This window comes from Diadema antillarum, unplaced genomic scaffold (assembly GCF_040938485.1).
Source record: "Diadema antillarum isolate AM-2024a unplaced genomic scaffold, OU_Dant_1.0 scf00000226, whole genome shotgun sequence".
Taxonomy (NCBI): domain Eukaryota; kingdom Metazoa; phylum Echinodermata; class Echinoidea; order Diadematoida; family Diadematidae; genus Diadema; species Diadema antillarum.
The window spans coordinates 3,641,773-3,658,627 of record NW_027271115.1 but is presented as its reverse complement, the minus strand read 5'-3'; the positions used below and the strand labels follow the sequence as shown (position 1 = coordinate 3,658,627).

The following is a 16,855-nucleotide window of genomic DNA, read 5'->3' as shown; positions in this document are numbered from 1 at the left end:
GTTGCATGGCAATTGAAGGCTCGAGTTACCATGATGACTGGACTGCCTGGTAGAGCACACTAAACACTGGAAAGGCTTTACTGCGTTTAATAAGACCGTTATTTCAAATAATACAAAATCTGTAGTACACTGTATTTATTACAGCGATCCAGTTGTATCTCTGATGTTATTACTTGACTCTAAATGCTACAAATAAGGGTACTTTTGAATCTAGGAAATTGTGGTCTACCTTCCGCTCGCTAAGTGCAAAGATTGATCATATAGGAGTGTTTAGGTCTGCATGGAGCAGGAGTCGCATGCCAACTCCACCGTGGGGTGTGTGTCCGCTGATCACAACATAAACCCTCTACCAATTCGGTAGACCAATGCCTCTAGTTTGTTTCTTTATGCACTTTTAATTGCAACGAGAAGCTAGACGTTGTCCGCATAAAATGAAAGGTGCTCTGAATATCTAAATAGAAAAGAACCATACCGGTTGATATGCAGCTATACAAAGTGAAAAAATATAAAAATATTCAGAAAGCAGTCTCGACAAAAAGGACATCACACGCATTTTAAGAATAGCATAGTTTTCTGAAAAACCTCGATGATTTGGATATTGTGAATTCATTATTCTTTCATTATCTTGCTCCAATTATCTGCATTTAATACACTTAGTATAAGCCAGTACCCTACAATTAGTCTCTCTTTCTCTCTGCTTGAACGTATAGTTACATTCAGGCAATTGTTTAGATTGATATTAACATTGACTTAGCCGAGTTTACATTAGTGCGCAACTGCAGTTTGGCCATCGGAAAAAGCTCTTTAACATTTCTGCAAAGTCTGATCTCGACATGCCAGAGAATATAATTGCATCAGTGTTCACTCAAAGACGTTTTTGCAAATTCGCTCCAAATGAATCATCATAATGCGGCGAGTTTGGCTTTTTTTTGGGGGGGGGGGGGTTAATGCAAAAACCCCATAAACTTCAACTGCAGAAGCAACAATGTCATCTTTGAGAGGAATGGTCCGTTTGCAGATAAAAACTAGGATCAGCTTGAATCCACCAAGGCAGGTTTGGCAGTTCAACGAAGGAGTGTTGCAAAACTGCAGGAGCCTTTAATAGAAGTGTTCCATGTTTACTATCTGCATAACAGAGGTTGTTCCGGATTACCGGAAAGCGTACACAGTTTTTGCCCGACATTTCAAAAACTGATACAGGCAGACAGTATTCAACACAATGAAATGTTCTGAATAGAAATATCTTATATCACTAATATCCTCAGAAGAAATTTTGCAACGAATATGAATATATCCTTGGTGAACCTGTCTGTCGCGAACTTGAACAAGCTGTTCTTCGGCTTTTTGGCACTCCAGTCCGTGAAACAGCTGGTCGTTCTTAGCGAATCTTCCATATCACCTCGGGAGTATAACAGAATCTCTCCACGTGAAAACTTGACCAACTATAGAGTGCAGGCTATCTAGGTGAGGCTATTCATTGATAGGCTACATACGCGCAAATAAATCGAGAAATGACCACATGGTTACTTTGTCTTACCGTAATGGTTAGTGATAGTTTCCATTATGTGAAATCTCGCGGCGTCATTTCTCTGGCACAGCGTGCAGTATTACAGACAGACCTTCGTGACTTCCCAATCAACTGACCTGCGAGTCTGGGGAGTCAGCTGGACCGAGGTGATACCACTGGTGTGGCGGCTCCACTGACTAAGTACATGTCGGATCCTGTTAATGTGTTTGTTCTCGAGAGATATCATCGTTTTAAAGCGATGGCAAACTCAGATTAGAATTCATCGGCATGGAGTTCGAGTCAACGCTATCATCTCCTATCAATTCTAGCTGTTGTTCTTTTAGTCATCCCCCTTCCCCCTCCCCCCCCCCTCTCTCTCTCTCTCTTTACACACACTATTACGCACACAAATTGGCATAAGGAGGAATTTGCCTGCACACGCCTCGCTTAGTAGAAGAGCGGCGTTTTGTTTTGATGCCGAAATGCACCTTGCTGCCCGTGCAATTTGACATGCGAGAATCCATCCCCTAGGAACGCCTTTGAAATTATTATCAGGATGATTTAGCAATATTTCCCTCGACATCCTCAACTTGAATGCCGACCAGATTATCACTGGATCACTTATAATGACATATCTTGAGATGTCTTCATGCTATATACGGAGACGCAATTTGTAAAGACATGAAAGGCAAAAAATAAAAATAAAATATTGAAAACGATGAGACTTATAGATATCGACAGCCGATGTCTTATAGATAAGTAAAAGAAAAGAGTTGTAAGAATGCAGAAGAAAACTTAAGTGAAGAAGAAGCGAAAAATGACTGACGTTGGAAATGGAGAGGATAATGACGAAGAGGGGAATTACAGGGTCATAATACGCGTATAGCAATGATTGTGAGAACGACTGGTAGAAAAGGCTGAAAATTATGTCATTGTACGAGGAAAGGGGAGAGAAGGCTGCTGCTGCTGCTGCTGATGATGATGATGATGATGATGGTGATGGTGATAATCCACAGCACTTGTATAGCGCCATATCTGTTTTAGAAACATTCAAAGGTGCAGACTTATGAATGCCTGGTGAAAATATAATGTGAGTCTTGGACTCTTGAGTGAGGCTTTGAAGTGATCCGGTTTGTCAGGATAGGGATGGAAGGGAAAAAGAAGATAAAGATTTTGATGGTGATGGGTCTATCATAGCGACGAGGATTGAAATGTATGTTATCATGCTGATGACAAGATTAAAAACTGAAGATTTTTAAATGCATAGATCAACCAAACAAAACTCTACCTGTGATCGATTCTGTGTACATTGGTGAGCTTAGATTGCAACTCTATTCATATACCCGCGGCTAGCCCAGAGCCAGAGTATCATAGGGGTGTCATTTAGAAGTTTAATATTCTGTTTCGGAGATTTCTGAATTTGTAAAGAGCCAAGGCGCATACAGAAGGTCTGTTTCTTTTTGCACAAAATTACAGAACAAATATTTTGGTGATCACACACTATGGTCTTTGCGTGTCGGCTAAAATATTGATTTCATATTTGACGGCGGAGACGAAATGGCTAACATATTAACTTTCGTTGAAGAGAATAAAGAGGCAAAGCTTGTTCTCGTTTGACTTTGCTGTTTCAATTAGGAGAAAAGCATTCCAGAAAAGATTACAGCACCAGTGGGGTAATATTTAACTTGAAATTCATCTTGCCGAGAGAAATGTCAAGTGCAAAAGCGTTCTGACATACCGACTTATTTGTTTGCAAATGAAAGAATAAGCCGGAAATATTAACGTTGTACGGAAGATAGGCTCGGATTAAACAGCCCTGTGAGTACAGGCACGTTCAGGTATAACGAACTTTGATATTTACGCTAAGGCGGGCGTTTGATGTAACAGAGATAACGCAGATGAAAGATTCGTCCTGTATAAACGCCTCAAGATATGCAGTGGTAGAAAATGTACCGGTATGTGGCAATATCGAGTAATGCACTCGCAGCCTTCGAACCCGCAATGACCTTCTCCCATTAACTACATTAGGCCAAGTAAAAAAAGATAGTAGTTTCTCGTCCGGGTTTTTTGAGCAAGGCGATGAGGGAGGTCCTTACTATTTGATATCTTACTATTATTTCGAGGATTGTCAAAATGAAAGTAATATGTGTTTCTCATCCGGTAATTCTGAGAAAGGTAACGAGAGAGGGCTTTACTATTTTCTTATATCCAATTTATGAAATGAAATATCACTCTGGTAGCTGTGTTATGAGGGACCAGGTCCCAAGTATACAGTATGTCTTGCCTGCACTCTGTGCATTTTCAAACAAATAGATTATGTACCATACTTGAAATGAAACTTCATGCATGCAGAAATACATTTGCTTTTTCTTTCCACTACAGATGTCAAGGGAAAATGACCATCTTAATACTGGTATTATTAGTGTTGTAATGGCATTTCTCAGGGGCGGATCCAGGAATTCTGTGAAGAGGAGGCGTGACTAATATTTCTCCTGGTGCCACTTCCGGGTTTCATTTCATATTTTTTCTTTTTATTTTCTTTGTTTTTAACGAAAATTAAAGGGGGGCGTGCGCCGGTTGCGCCCCTCTCTGGATCCGCCACTGTTTCTGATACCAGTGTTATACTTGCAATTCTGATGTATTGTGCTACTCAGAAACAGGTATAAAACATGTCTTTCAACAAAGAATGTACGACTGAAATAAATTCTATGATATTCAAAACACTGCTTTATTCATCATTGGTGTTTGTGACTTTTTGTGTCCACACAGCTGGTATGTATCTGCATTTCTTCACAGTACAATTGTAGCACATTTAACTGGAAACTGTTGTACAATTGCAGATGGATGTCAAAATGATACTGATATGGCATTATAGCATTAAACGTTTAAAGATGTTTCTTCATGTTCTAAAAAGACATTTGAAAATCACTCATCATTTGGATGATGAATGATTGTATACCACACTACAGATGATACGACTCACGGCCGTGTCCGTGAATTTACATCGTAAAGAAAGGTATCCCGCAGAAATACGAGACAAACCAGAATCCGTGGAAAAGTTATTTATTTTGCAGATACACCCATTTGATAATTCTACATTTGCTGGAAAAGCGCATTCACTTTCTCTTCAAAATAGAACAATAAATCGCCGTCAGCGATGCAACGTTACAGAGCAGAGTGTACGGGCTTCTACACATTCGAATGTGTTCATGCGTGCGTGCAGACAGCTGACAGACAAGTCCCGTTGCATAAAACTTTTTTAGCAACCTTAAAAAATTCAGGTTGGGATTTGCCCAACCTGAATTTTTTAAGGTTGTTAATCTAAGTACGTAAAATCCGTTGCATAAAAACTCTGGTTGGGAGCTTCCTACCGGAATTTTGTGATTTCAACCGGAAAAAAATCCAGTTGGAGTTTTATGCAACAGGCCCCTGGGGATGGTACCGGTGACCGACCCTGGACAGCTACATGCATATGTTAAATACAGACACGCACACTTTGCCAATACGGTGCGGCACGGCCACTGCACCGGCACCGTACCTTCCGACACTGCACACACATGCACATACAATTGTAGTCACAATGACATGAAAATGTATACAAACTCGATACAATCCTCACAAGCATTTGTACAGTACAATTCATCCGCTTGAAATATGAGAAACGGGGAAAAATACGAACAATGCGCGAAATATGCGTGGAATATCAGCGATTGATCGCAAAAAAATGTTGCCGCTATCGCGTTCACGACGTACCGAGTGCGCTGTTCATCACAGCTAGCCCAGGCCGGCGCCGCCCGCGCCCGCGCCCGCGCCCATCCAACTACAGTTCGACTGCTTTGTGGGTCATTCCTTCTTGCCGAGCTCGTAGTGTGAAATGCATGCGTTACGCGTTATACATACACACTACAGAAGCTACAGCTGTACTACAGCTAAGTAGAGGACGCAAGGCGTAATTAGAAATGACATCACGATTGGTAGGTGACAGTATTGTCGATCTTTTTTTCGGCGGCCGAAAAAATAGTAAATATCAAAAAAATTGATGCGGCAACTGAAAATCGAGGCGGGCGGGGAGCGGGCCGGGACGAGAATTATGAATTTCTTGGTATTTTCAGCGCCATTTTGAAAATAGTAAATAGTAAAAAAATTGATGCGGCGGCCAAAATCGATGCGCGCGAGGACGAGAAACTGGTTTCTTTTTTTACTTGGCCTTATATAGTAAGCGCAAGTCATGTCGATGGAACAAGCTACTTAAGGGCTTTTTACACTTGTGTTTCTTAACCCCGGACTTTCTCTGACCCAGGACTATCGTTAGTCCCGTACCAATTTTTTCAGCTTTTTACACTCGCCAATTAGTCCCGTACTATCTCTTGTCCGGGGCTAAGGAGAAAACTGACCTTTTTACACTCGTATTTCTTAGCCCCGGACTTTCCAAACCACATGAATATTCATAATTACGCTGTGTACTGTACACGTACACGCACGCACCGGCAGCACTCGATTACCTCGTTTCTGATTGGTCAGTGAGGGTCGGACTTCGTCTCCGTCGCTTAGCCCAGGATTATTTTTTCGTTCTGTTTACACTCACTTGCTTGGCACCGCAATTGCGGTGCTAGCACCGCAATTGCGGTGCTAACCCCTGCTATTTTGCAGGGCCAGATAGTACCGTACTATCGGTGGGGCTAGCCCACTTTGGCAAAAACGAGTGTAAACAGAAAGTGGGCTAAGGATAGTCCCGTACCAACGGTGGGGCTAAGGCCCCCCCTTAGCCCCACCGTTGGTCCGGGGCTAAGCAAAATTTTACAAGTGTAAAAAGCCCTTAAGAGATCGCCATTATACTTTGAAACGTAATGGTATCATTCCGAGCCCCTTCGCTTTTGGCAAGTTGTGAACATGTAATTCTTCAAAGATCATGCCATGCTATATTGTGTGTTTATACCTTTATTAAGGCACATCTGTGTTCTTAATTGCCTGCACCCAGAGTTATAAATCGAACAATCATGACCTACTTTGGGTGTGTTATTACATGGCTATACATGGACTTCAAAACTGCTTTTGGAAAATAAGTCCTCCCTAAATCCTTCATATAATTTTTTTTTCTAAAACCTGGTGCAAAGTAAGCAAATAGAGCGACTAGGGTTTTGAGGTTTGCAATTTTGCAAGTTTGCAATTTTGCAAGTTTGCAATGCAATTTTGTCGGAAAATAAAGAATAACTTAACTTTACTATCAACTATAATTTTTCACGACTATACCCATAAAGAAACCTTCAAAAAGACAAATGTTTACATAAGTAATTATATACTCCAATGTAACGACATCAGGAATGTTCACTGTCTTTTAAATATTGAATACATATAGAAGAAGCATGATGGATTTGTAGCATCCACAATGTGGCTAGTATTTACCAAAAAAAAAAATAGCTAGATAAAACATGCCCCTACTCAAATTGCGATGTTTGCATCCCCACGAGAACGACTTTACATTTAATGCCTCTATGGAGATCGTGCACACACCTTCTCGAATCTCCATGGCAACAATCGTGTCTTCCATATTGCTTAATTCACGCGGCATCAAACAAGAGTAGTCATAATTTTGAGTTGGTGTACAGCATACGAACTCAATCCGCTTTGACCAAGCTGATTACAATCCGATCCAGCAAACCCACATGGAATCAACAATTTACAAGTCTTAAATGGGCCGGGAGAACAAAAGATGGAAGAGAGAGAGAGAGAGAGAAGGGGGGGGGGGGAGAAAGAAAGGGAGATGGAGAACTGGGGAAAGAGAAGATCTGTTGGTTACACGGAAAAGACAATGCAGTCATATAGATTGCTTAGAGCAGCGCTCCTCGTACTTTTTGTATAGGTCGTACCCCGAGAATATCGATCACATTGCATCTTCTAATGTTTCTCTATACCTGCGTGTGTTCCAATGTTATTATAGATCAAAGAATATGAGAGACATACTAGCCATATAAAGTTATCTATCGTAGTCAATTGAACAATATTTCTCTTTTCTTTTGAAACGGTGCAAAATGTAGGTACCTTTATGATGAATTTGATCGCACTTCCTAAAATGCACCAACATTCCACAGATACGTATACTTCTAACGAAGAATAAACATACAATGTCAATAAAACTTACTGACAAGAAGATATATATATATATATATATATATATATATATATATATATATATATAAGCTTATATGGAGAGAAAGATCGGGGGGGGGGGGGTATCGGAGACATCCACTCATCCAAAACGGCTGTCCCGTGTGAGGGTAAACAGTGAATTATTTGACAAACCGCGACAGCTTCTGCACAACCCAGGGCAGATAAAAGCTGATAGTAACCTTGAACAAGTATTTGCTCTTTATTCAAAGGTAAAGTTCAAAGTTTAGCTAGCCTCTGGCTGACTTGAACCCTGTGTGAAATTTGATAGGAATCCAGCAGAAGCTCTCGCACTGTAACTTCAGTATGTATTATGTACGATGAGAAACACACATACACACATAGGCACACAATAGTAGCATACAATCATGTGAATATGAATATATTTGTATATATACATATATATATATATATATATATATATATATATATGTATATATATATATATATATATGTATATATATATATACACACACACATATATATATATATATATATATATATATATATATATGAGTGTGTGTGTGTGTGTATGTGTGTGTGCATGTGTGTGTGAGTGTGTGTGTGTATGTGTTCATTTATGGATATATATAATACATATAAACATACAATCTATGCGTGTGGGTGTATACATATCTATATAATCCTGTATATACATGAAGAGCGGGAGAGAGATGTTTCTTTAGATCTATGTGTGTGTTTGTGTTTGTGTTCATTCTCTGCTCAAATACGGTTGGTGACCAGTACGTGGTCGAAGGCTTTGTGAGTGTGATCTCGCCAACATGCTTTTCCGCACGTAGAACGGGTGAAATACTTACGAAGTCAACAATGGACGCACACCTCCGTCCGCATGATCCGCAAGACCGCAGGTATAGATGGGGGCATCTAACTCCGCCCCTTTTCCTCAATGAAATGGTGCTTAATAATGCATTGCAGTTAGTTTGTACATGTACTTGCCTTATATGGACCGTGTTTCTGTTACTTACCTCCAGACAAGAAACTGCCAAAAAACGATGTTATAGCCGCCCACGCTTGCTTCAAAAAGCTTCCTCCAGGGACGCTGAAAAGTGACAAATAAAAAAAGAGAGAATTTTGAATGATTTGGTATAAACCTGAATAATGGAGTAACATACAGCGAAACTTTAGTGATGATGCAATGATACAACGTGTCGTCTACAGCTTTTATATGCATTAGTAACAGCCACCAGTGGATTCACGCGGCACGTTAAGAAATAATGATTTTGATATCACATCACCATTTGAAAATGTGTGTAGTGTTTTCATCGAATGAAAGATCAGTACTCTGCTTAGCAGGTGTTTCATTGGTTTATTTGCTTTATGTTGTTATATGTATATTCCTATCAAATACACCTAACTTCACAAAATAGACATCAAACGAAGCGGCAGGAACGTTATAGCCATAACATAACCTACGACAAGAGCTGAACTCGTCATTTTACAGCATTTCAGCGATTTCAGAGACGCATGAATCGAATTCTCTGACTCGGGTGTTAACGACACCACAGTATACAAGTCATTCAATATGCTTCTTAACTCCTGCAACTCCCGTTAACCAATCATCTTCTGCATGGTGAAATAATCTTTTGTATTGGTCACAGACCAATGCAGCGGATGAAGGGAGAGAATCGACTTTTGTGTTTTAAAAGAAAGTGTAGAATAATGGCTCGGTCACAAATACCATTAAGAACTGTTACGAACGCCGTACGAACGATTTTTAGACATTTCGTAAGATCTTCTTAAGAAGGCCGTACGAAACTAGAGTTCGTAGACCTTTCGTAGACCGTTCGTAAGTTCGTACCCTGGTCGATGGTCTTGTCCAAGATTTTTTCAACTTCGTAAGAAACCCTCTCTTCGTAAGGCGGCCGCACGAACTAAATAATTCGTACGAACAGTGACATTCGTACGAACACATCGTTCGTACGAACCTTTATGACCGTAGCTTTAGGAGGAGGAGGAGGTGAAGGAGAAGGAGAAGAAGAACAGAATAACGCTGGAGAAAGTGATAGAAATGATTTGGAAATGATAGTAGTCGCGAGAAAATCACTGGTCGAAAGGTTACCCTGGCTTTAGAGATATGAATATATACTCCTTCAAGTAATTAGAAACACGTCCGATACATTCTTTACACCACTGAATAGCTATCCTTCTCACTCTGCGTTGCGGTATAAGTGGCACAACGTGCAATGGGTGCTGTTCGTTATTCCGAAGGTTCGCTATTCCGAAGGGTCGTTATTCCGAAGGGTCGTTAATCCGAAACACACAAATTCCCTATACCTAGAGGTTCGTTAATCCGAAAATGAAAAAGGGTTCGTTAATTCGAACATTTGTGGCGTTATTCCGAAGGTTTGTTATTCCGAAGATTCATTAATTCGAAAGTGAAATTCGGAACAACGAATCTTCAGAATAACGAGTCTTCGTACCAAAGAGCCTTCGGAATAACGAACCTTCGGAATAACGAGCTGTAACCAAACTAAATAACTACGTGTTACTTCGGTGTGCTTATAAATCCAAGGTGGACTCCAGAACCGTCTCACAATTTATTTTGACACACCATATCATCACGTACATTTAGGCATGACTCATTTTTTTCAGTTGGCGAATTAACTGTGTTGCTTTCTAAACGGAAAAAAAACCCACATGTCATATATTAATTTTTGTCATTTTAGATACAGGGTACTTTTATGTACGAGCATGACAGGAATTTCATAAAGCGAGGTTGACACATTGATGAGTTGAGGTCATGAAATTCACAAAAGTTTTACAACTCCTGCAGTTCAAGTTTCAACCTCGTTACAGTTTGACAGCGCGGAAATGGCACTTATTCTTCTTCCCAATACAACAGACGATAATCAGTACTTTATATACTTTGACAGTAAATTTTTGATGAGTAGGCGCAGCAGACCAGCATACATGGATCCATGACATATGATATTCATTCCAGTAATTGATAGAGAAACACATGAAGGCAATAGTCCTGTTATCTTTATCATTGTCTTTTTTTTTCAACAGATTAGGAGATTAAACCTAGATTATGATTTAAACCAAATTTGACCTCGAATCACTCGACGTCATTGAAATCAAAGTGTCTGATGTGGAAATGGTGAGATTTGGGTTGAGGACGATCAATGAATCTGCCTCCGTTAGTATATGACCTCTATAAAAATGAGAGTACATCGTTATTGTTACGCGATAAAAGCAGGATCGATGGCTATTTCAAAAACTGGTCCGTAAAAAGTTGATGTCATTGAAGCAACAATTCTCCTCTTATTTTCACTACTAATCCTACAGTATAATCATAAACACACTAAATGCCACAGGAGCTCATCATTCAAAACGTTCTATATCAGTGAAAATGAATGGCAGATGATAAAATACTTCCAGAAACCGAGGCTTACTAGTTTTCCATGTTGAAACCTTTCCAGTTGGTGCTGATTTGAGACACGTCTGCTCAGAAGAATCCAGCGATTCAAACAGAATGTCCGATCCTACAGAAATCACCTCTTTCTTTGGGCCTTATATATATCCCGTACACTTGTCTTCCTGCGTACTATCATGACTATTAACCAGTTTGTTGTGCGACTGGCGTGGCGGCTGTTGCAATCGGCATTTTTTTTTTCTCCGTCGGGCTCATTGTTTGCTGTATGTATGGCAGGAAAAGTAAATACACTTCACGCATTTTGCACATTTTTTTTTCTAATTTATCTCTTACGTATGTCAATATGATGTTTAGTCGTTGATCATATCGGGCGGCTCGGGCAAATAGTATGTCGATATGAAATTGAAAGGGGAGAATGATAAAAGAAACCTCGTATGCACAGGAAAACATTCCAATAGATGGTGGTGGTATTTTGGACTGGACGTTTCCAATACAGGGAACAATTCCCGTTTGATCTTTTTTCCCTTCTCAGAAATCACATCTGACCTTTTTTTTTTTTTCATTCTTGTTCTTTGAATAGCACAGTGTGCAGTTACAGCATGCAGCTACGCTCTATGGCAGTGGCGGATCCAGAGGATCCATACCGGGCGCGCGCCCCTCTTTGTTTTTGGTTAAAATAAAAGAAATACAAAGAAAAAATGGGAGGGGGAGACTGCGTGCGCCCCCTTTAATTTTGCAAAGGCGCCTCCCCTTTACGGAATTCCTGGATCCGCCCCTGTATGGTTATAGTGACCAAACATATAGACCTTCAGACCACAGGCCCTGAGATTGAATGACTTTTGACATGAGTTCTTGAAGAGGTCCGAAATGAATTCTACAAGCACGTTAATCAACTTTCGTTTCATGAGCACTTTATGCTATATTATCACCCGTCACTCTTCTTTTCGCCGGCTATGAACTAGAAGGGTGGTAGCATAAGTAAAGACTTTGGAGCCCTCTTTGGTCCTAACCCTAGTCTTTTTTCAAGCTTATCAAGAGCGGTTACTGTAAAACGAGGAATTTTCGCGCGTATTTTAATTTCGCGAATTTCGCGAGCGCCAAAATTCGCGAAATTAAAATGCACGCGAAAGCTTTTGTCTACACTACATGCATTGAATGCCAGTAGCAATTCGCGAAAATTTCATGCCACGAAAAAGGCTGTCGGCTCCAATTCGCGAAAATTTCATGTCCCGAATATATCATGTTTTACAGTATACGGCGGGAACAAAGTTGTGTGTAATTCGCACTCTGTGTATTAAACGTACAGCCCATTCGCATTTCGAGCAACGTGAAAGCTACACGAGACCCGTAAATGCAAAGGGGCGTTGTTGAATTTTTTTTTTAATTCAGTACAGATGATGACATGGTTTTCATTGTGTATCACCCCCCCCCCCCCCCCACTCTCTTATACTTTCCTCCTCTTTCATCAGTTGACTGCGATTGTTATCGCAACGATAATTTCTTTTTGATAGTCATCAGACCAGGAATCGCTGAGTTCGCTTTGTTTTAGGGAGAATATAGACGTGAAATGCAAAAGAGAGAGGGAGAGAGAGAGAGAACTAGCAAAGGTCCATTAGCTCCCTTTCTGATCATCATTAACATTTGCTCGATTAGCGCGTCGCCAGGCAACCATATTTTCGTGTTTTGGGATCATTATTATTACCAATTAACTTGAAGAATATTATTCATATATCCCTCTGCTCATATCTGCCTACACACACACGCACACACACATATAAAGTAAATATACATAATTATATAATTATACATAATAATATATACATATATGGGACAAAAGGTCTCTTGAATGACATTTGACGTGACCAAAGTGAAAGTAGGCTCTTGACAAAATCAAACTACTTATTGGTGAACAATGAATCTTAAACGCATTCTGAACATTTTTTTTTTCAGATACAGCCAATACCAAAAAAAAAAAAAAAAAAAAATGCTCTTGGTATGCACACGTAAGCAATCTATAGACTTGAGAGGAGATGGCGCAACAATGGAAAGCTGCAGACAGACAGAAAGTTGTTCTGTGATCAGAGAGACCGAGTAAACTACCTTGTGTCCAGAGCCAAACGCATCTATCACACCAGACTCATCGAAAACTGCGGAGATGATCATAAGAAGCTTTTCAACGTCGCCAATCGACTTTTGAACCGCAAACAGTCATCTCCATTGCCTAAACATGTCGATGGCTGTGCCATGGCTGAAACTTTTAGTCAGTTTTTTCTTTCGAAAATTGAAAAAATCCGAGATAATTTCAATTGTAATGTTGTACTATCTGAATCTGAACCTGTTACCTCTTCCACACTGGAAACCTTCCAACATACAACTACTGATGAAATACTTCTCCTTCTTCGTAAATTGCCTCCTAAATCCTGTCCATTGGATCCGGTTCCAACCATTCTCTTAAAGGACTGCGCACCCACGTTTGCCCCGATTATTTCTCAAATTGTTAACCTCAGTATCGAGCAAGCTACCGTACCCTTATCTTTAAAGAAAGGTCTGATCCGTCCTTTGCTGAAAAAACCTTCATTGGATAAGGAATCATTGACAAGTTATCGTCCTGTATGCAATCTTTCATTTTTGTTCAAGATTTTAGAGAGAGTTGTGTTCTCGAGACTCTCAGACTATATGATGGAACATGGTCTATTCGATCCTTTACAGTCGGCTTATCGCCCTCACCATAGTGTGGAGACCCTTTTGATAAATGTTTCTAGTTATATTTTAAGGGAAATGGATTCCGGATCCGTCACAGCAATGGTTTTGTTGGATCTGTCTTCGGCCTTCGACACTGTAGATCACAGAATTCTTGTCAATACACTTAGAAGTTTGGGTATCCAGGGACAAGCTCTCGAATGGTTTAAATCATACCTATCACACCATTCACAGTCTGTTCTTTTGAATGGTGTCACATCGTCTTCAAAGCCATTAGGCTGTGGTGTACCTCAAGGCTCTGTTGGCGGGCCCACCCTTTTTTCTATCTATTTGATCGGTCTGCGGAAAATATTTCAAAGGCATTCTGTTCAGTATCATCTATATGCAGACGACATACAAGTTTTTGTATCTTTTCCACCACATCAAATCCAAGCATCTCATGCACTGCGCTGTCTAGAAAATTGCATCATTGATATTGATGCTTGGATGAGGTCTAACTCATTGTTTCTAAACCACAGCAAGTGTGAATTTATCCTTTTTGGTTCTAAATCTCACTTGAATAAGTTGGATATTAATTGTATTTCGATTGTAGGTAATGATATTCCTCTGTCAAAGTCATGTCGCAATCTGGGTGTTTTGTTTGACTCTCACATGGCTATGTCCGATCAAATCACCAACATTTCTAAATCAGTCCGTTATCAATTGCGCAATATTGGTTTTATTCGCAAGTATTTGACTCGCTCTGCCACGGAAAAACTTGTTCATGCACTTATTTCTTCACGCCTTGATTTCGGTAATGGTTTGTTTTTCAATCTACCAAACTCGCAAATTGCCCAATTACAAAAGCTACAAAATGCCGCTGCACGTATTGTTTCTTTGTCAAGTAAACGCAGTCATATCACACCTATCCTGAAGAGTCTTCATTGGTTGCCTGTACAGGAGCGTATTCGGTTTAAGATACTTCTTTTGGTTTATCATGTTATTGAGGGAACAGCTCCTGATTACAATGTTTGTTTGTTTCGTCAATACCAACCTTCACGAACTCTCCGATCCTCAACTTCAGGTCTCTTACATATTCCGTTTTCTAGGAAATCTTGGGGGGAACGAGCTTTCGCTCACGCTGGACCAACACTGTGGAATTCACTTCCTCGTGAGCTGAAAGACTCGAGCTCTATAACATCTTTCAGGAGTAATTTAAAATCCTATCTGTTTAGCAGTGCATTTTGAAGACCAGTGTCTTTTGAAGACAGACTTTCATGTCTTTTTTCTCTGCTTCTTCATCCTTCTTCTATTACTGTGATGTACTTGTATTTTCAATCTGTTTGCTTTGATGTACAATTGTAAAGCGCCTTGAGCATTTAATCAAAGTGGAGAACGGCGCTATAGAAATTGTATGTATTATTATTATATTATTATTATTAAATCTAAATCGTGTTTACAAACCATTACAGATCGATCGTACGGCCTTGTGAAGAACACACATACTGATTATCAAGCTTCCCTATATGGCAAAATGACCAAAATGAATATTCGTCTGTCGCGCATGGACGACTGCAGATCATCAAAGATAAGCGCGATTACAGAGTCTACATGAATGTAGACTCTGGCTCCGAACATTACCTCGTTCTCACCCCTACTGTTTGAATGCATGCGTGTCTTTTGAATGCGTGGAGTGTTCCGCATGTCCTAACAATCTGTAGTGTAACTGACCTCTACGAAAATCACGTTTAAATATCGTTACTCTCGATCACTTAGCAACTTGCGATCGGTCGAAGATTGAGAATGCAGAAAACGAAGGATGTTGCAGCGTGTCGACATGAAATTTATAATCTAAATTAATGCTTATGATTTATTCCCTGTACCTGGGTATGATAATTACATGTGCAAAATTTGTGCCCGTTGGACTCATTAGCACAGGTAGAGGGTTAAGAGAGAAAATGCTTCGAGCTAGATCACGCTTATTTCGTGTTAACTGAAGGGACTGTACAGTACTGGTTGAGATGAGGATTCAGGTTTTATAACATTTTTTGATGAGATAATGAGAAACCTCTTATCAAATATGAAAGAGCACAGTAAAAAGTACATTGTATTTCAAGAAGGATTCAACGTTTCTTTGATGAAAATTGGCCTTGAAATGGCTGAGATATCCAAAAAAGCGATCCTAATAAAATTGATAGGCCACGGCTTTTATTAGGATCTCTTTGTTTTGCCTTGTTTTTAGATATCTCAGTCATTTCAAAACCGATTTTCATCAAATAAACTTTTGATTCCCCTTCAGAATTCTATGCCCTTTAACATTTCATAGAGTGGTTTCTAAATATCTCACAAAACGTAAAAGCTGAATCCTCACCTCAACCAGACCTGTACAGTCCCTTTAAGATAGACGGAGATAGTTCCATTAGTTGCTTCGGTTCATCCCATAAAAAAGGCACGTCCAACGCTTCACAGCTTGTGTCTCTACGCAGTTCACAGCTTCATTACATTTTTCAAGAGGGTAATGAAGTGAATCCACCAAAGTGACTTTCAAAAGCTCGGATATCCCATTGACGTGAGAGCGAAAAGAGGAGTAACTATTAGTGAATAGGAAAGACGCTAATATCAGACATGATGCGTGGTCAATAATAATTGATCACAAGAATGACACCAGATAAATTTTGCTGATATGTGCGTCACGGTCTTGATGGTTCAGAGAGATTCCAGCCACGATCTGCTATAACAGATTGGCATTAGTACATGTTTACGGTAATCCATTACAGCTACTTGGATGATTTGTCTCTTCCATATACATTAAAACCTATAATCGTGATTCAATAAAAGCTAACCAATGAGAAACACGCAAACAAACAAACACAAACAAACAACAAAGGCAAGCAGTATACATCCACAGCACAGATGCGAACATCACATACATCGCTTAAATAAGCAATCAAGAATCAAAATGGAATATTGTTACGTCTATATGCTCCAATGCTCAGTGAGAAGAAAAGCACAACCGTCATGAAGAGTTGCCACGGCGACAGTCATTCATAATCATTATCTGCTCTTCCTTTGCTACATTGTCAAGGGATGCCTAAAACTATTGACCC

At 39.9% G+C, this 16,855-nt stretch overlaps 1 protein-coding gene across 2 annotated transcripts in view; it reads right to left on the bottom strand.

The window, feature by feature from the left end:
* The window catches only part of LOC139724747 (globin C, coelomic-like), a 106,602-nt gene that overhangs the window by 18,993 nt on the left and 70,754 nt on the right, over positions 1–16,855 (bottom strand). Inside the window, exons 1-2 of one of the 2 annotated variants that reach the window (XM_071635870.1) lie at positions 11,089–11,242; positions 8,659–8,732 (exon numbers count right to left, since the gene is read on the bottom strand). In XM_071635870.1, coding sequence (XP_071491971.1) covers positions 8,659–8,732; positions 11,089–11,099 — 85 coding nt within the window. In that variant the 5' untranslated portion in view covers positions 11,100–11,242. Of the gene's footprint in view, positions 1–8,658; positions 8,733–11,088; positions 11,243–16,855 lie in introns of those variants that run through there. The other variant, XM_071635871.1, reaches the window with a different exon arrangement.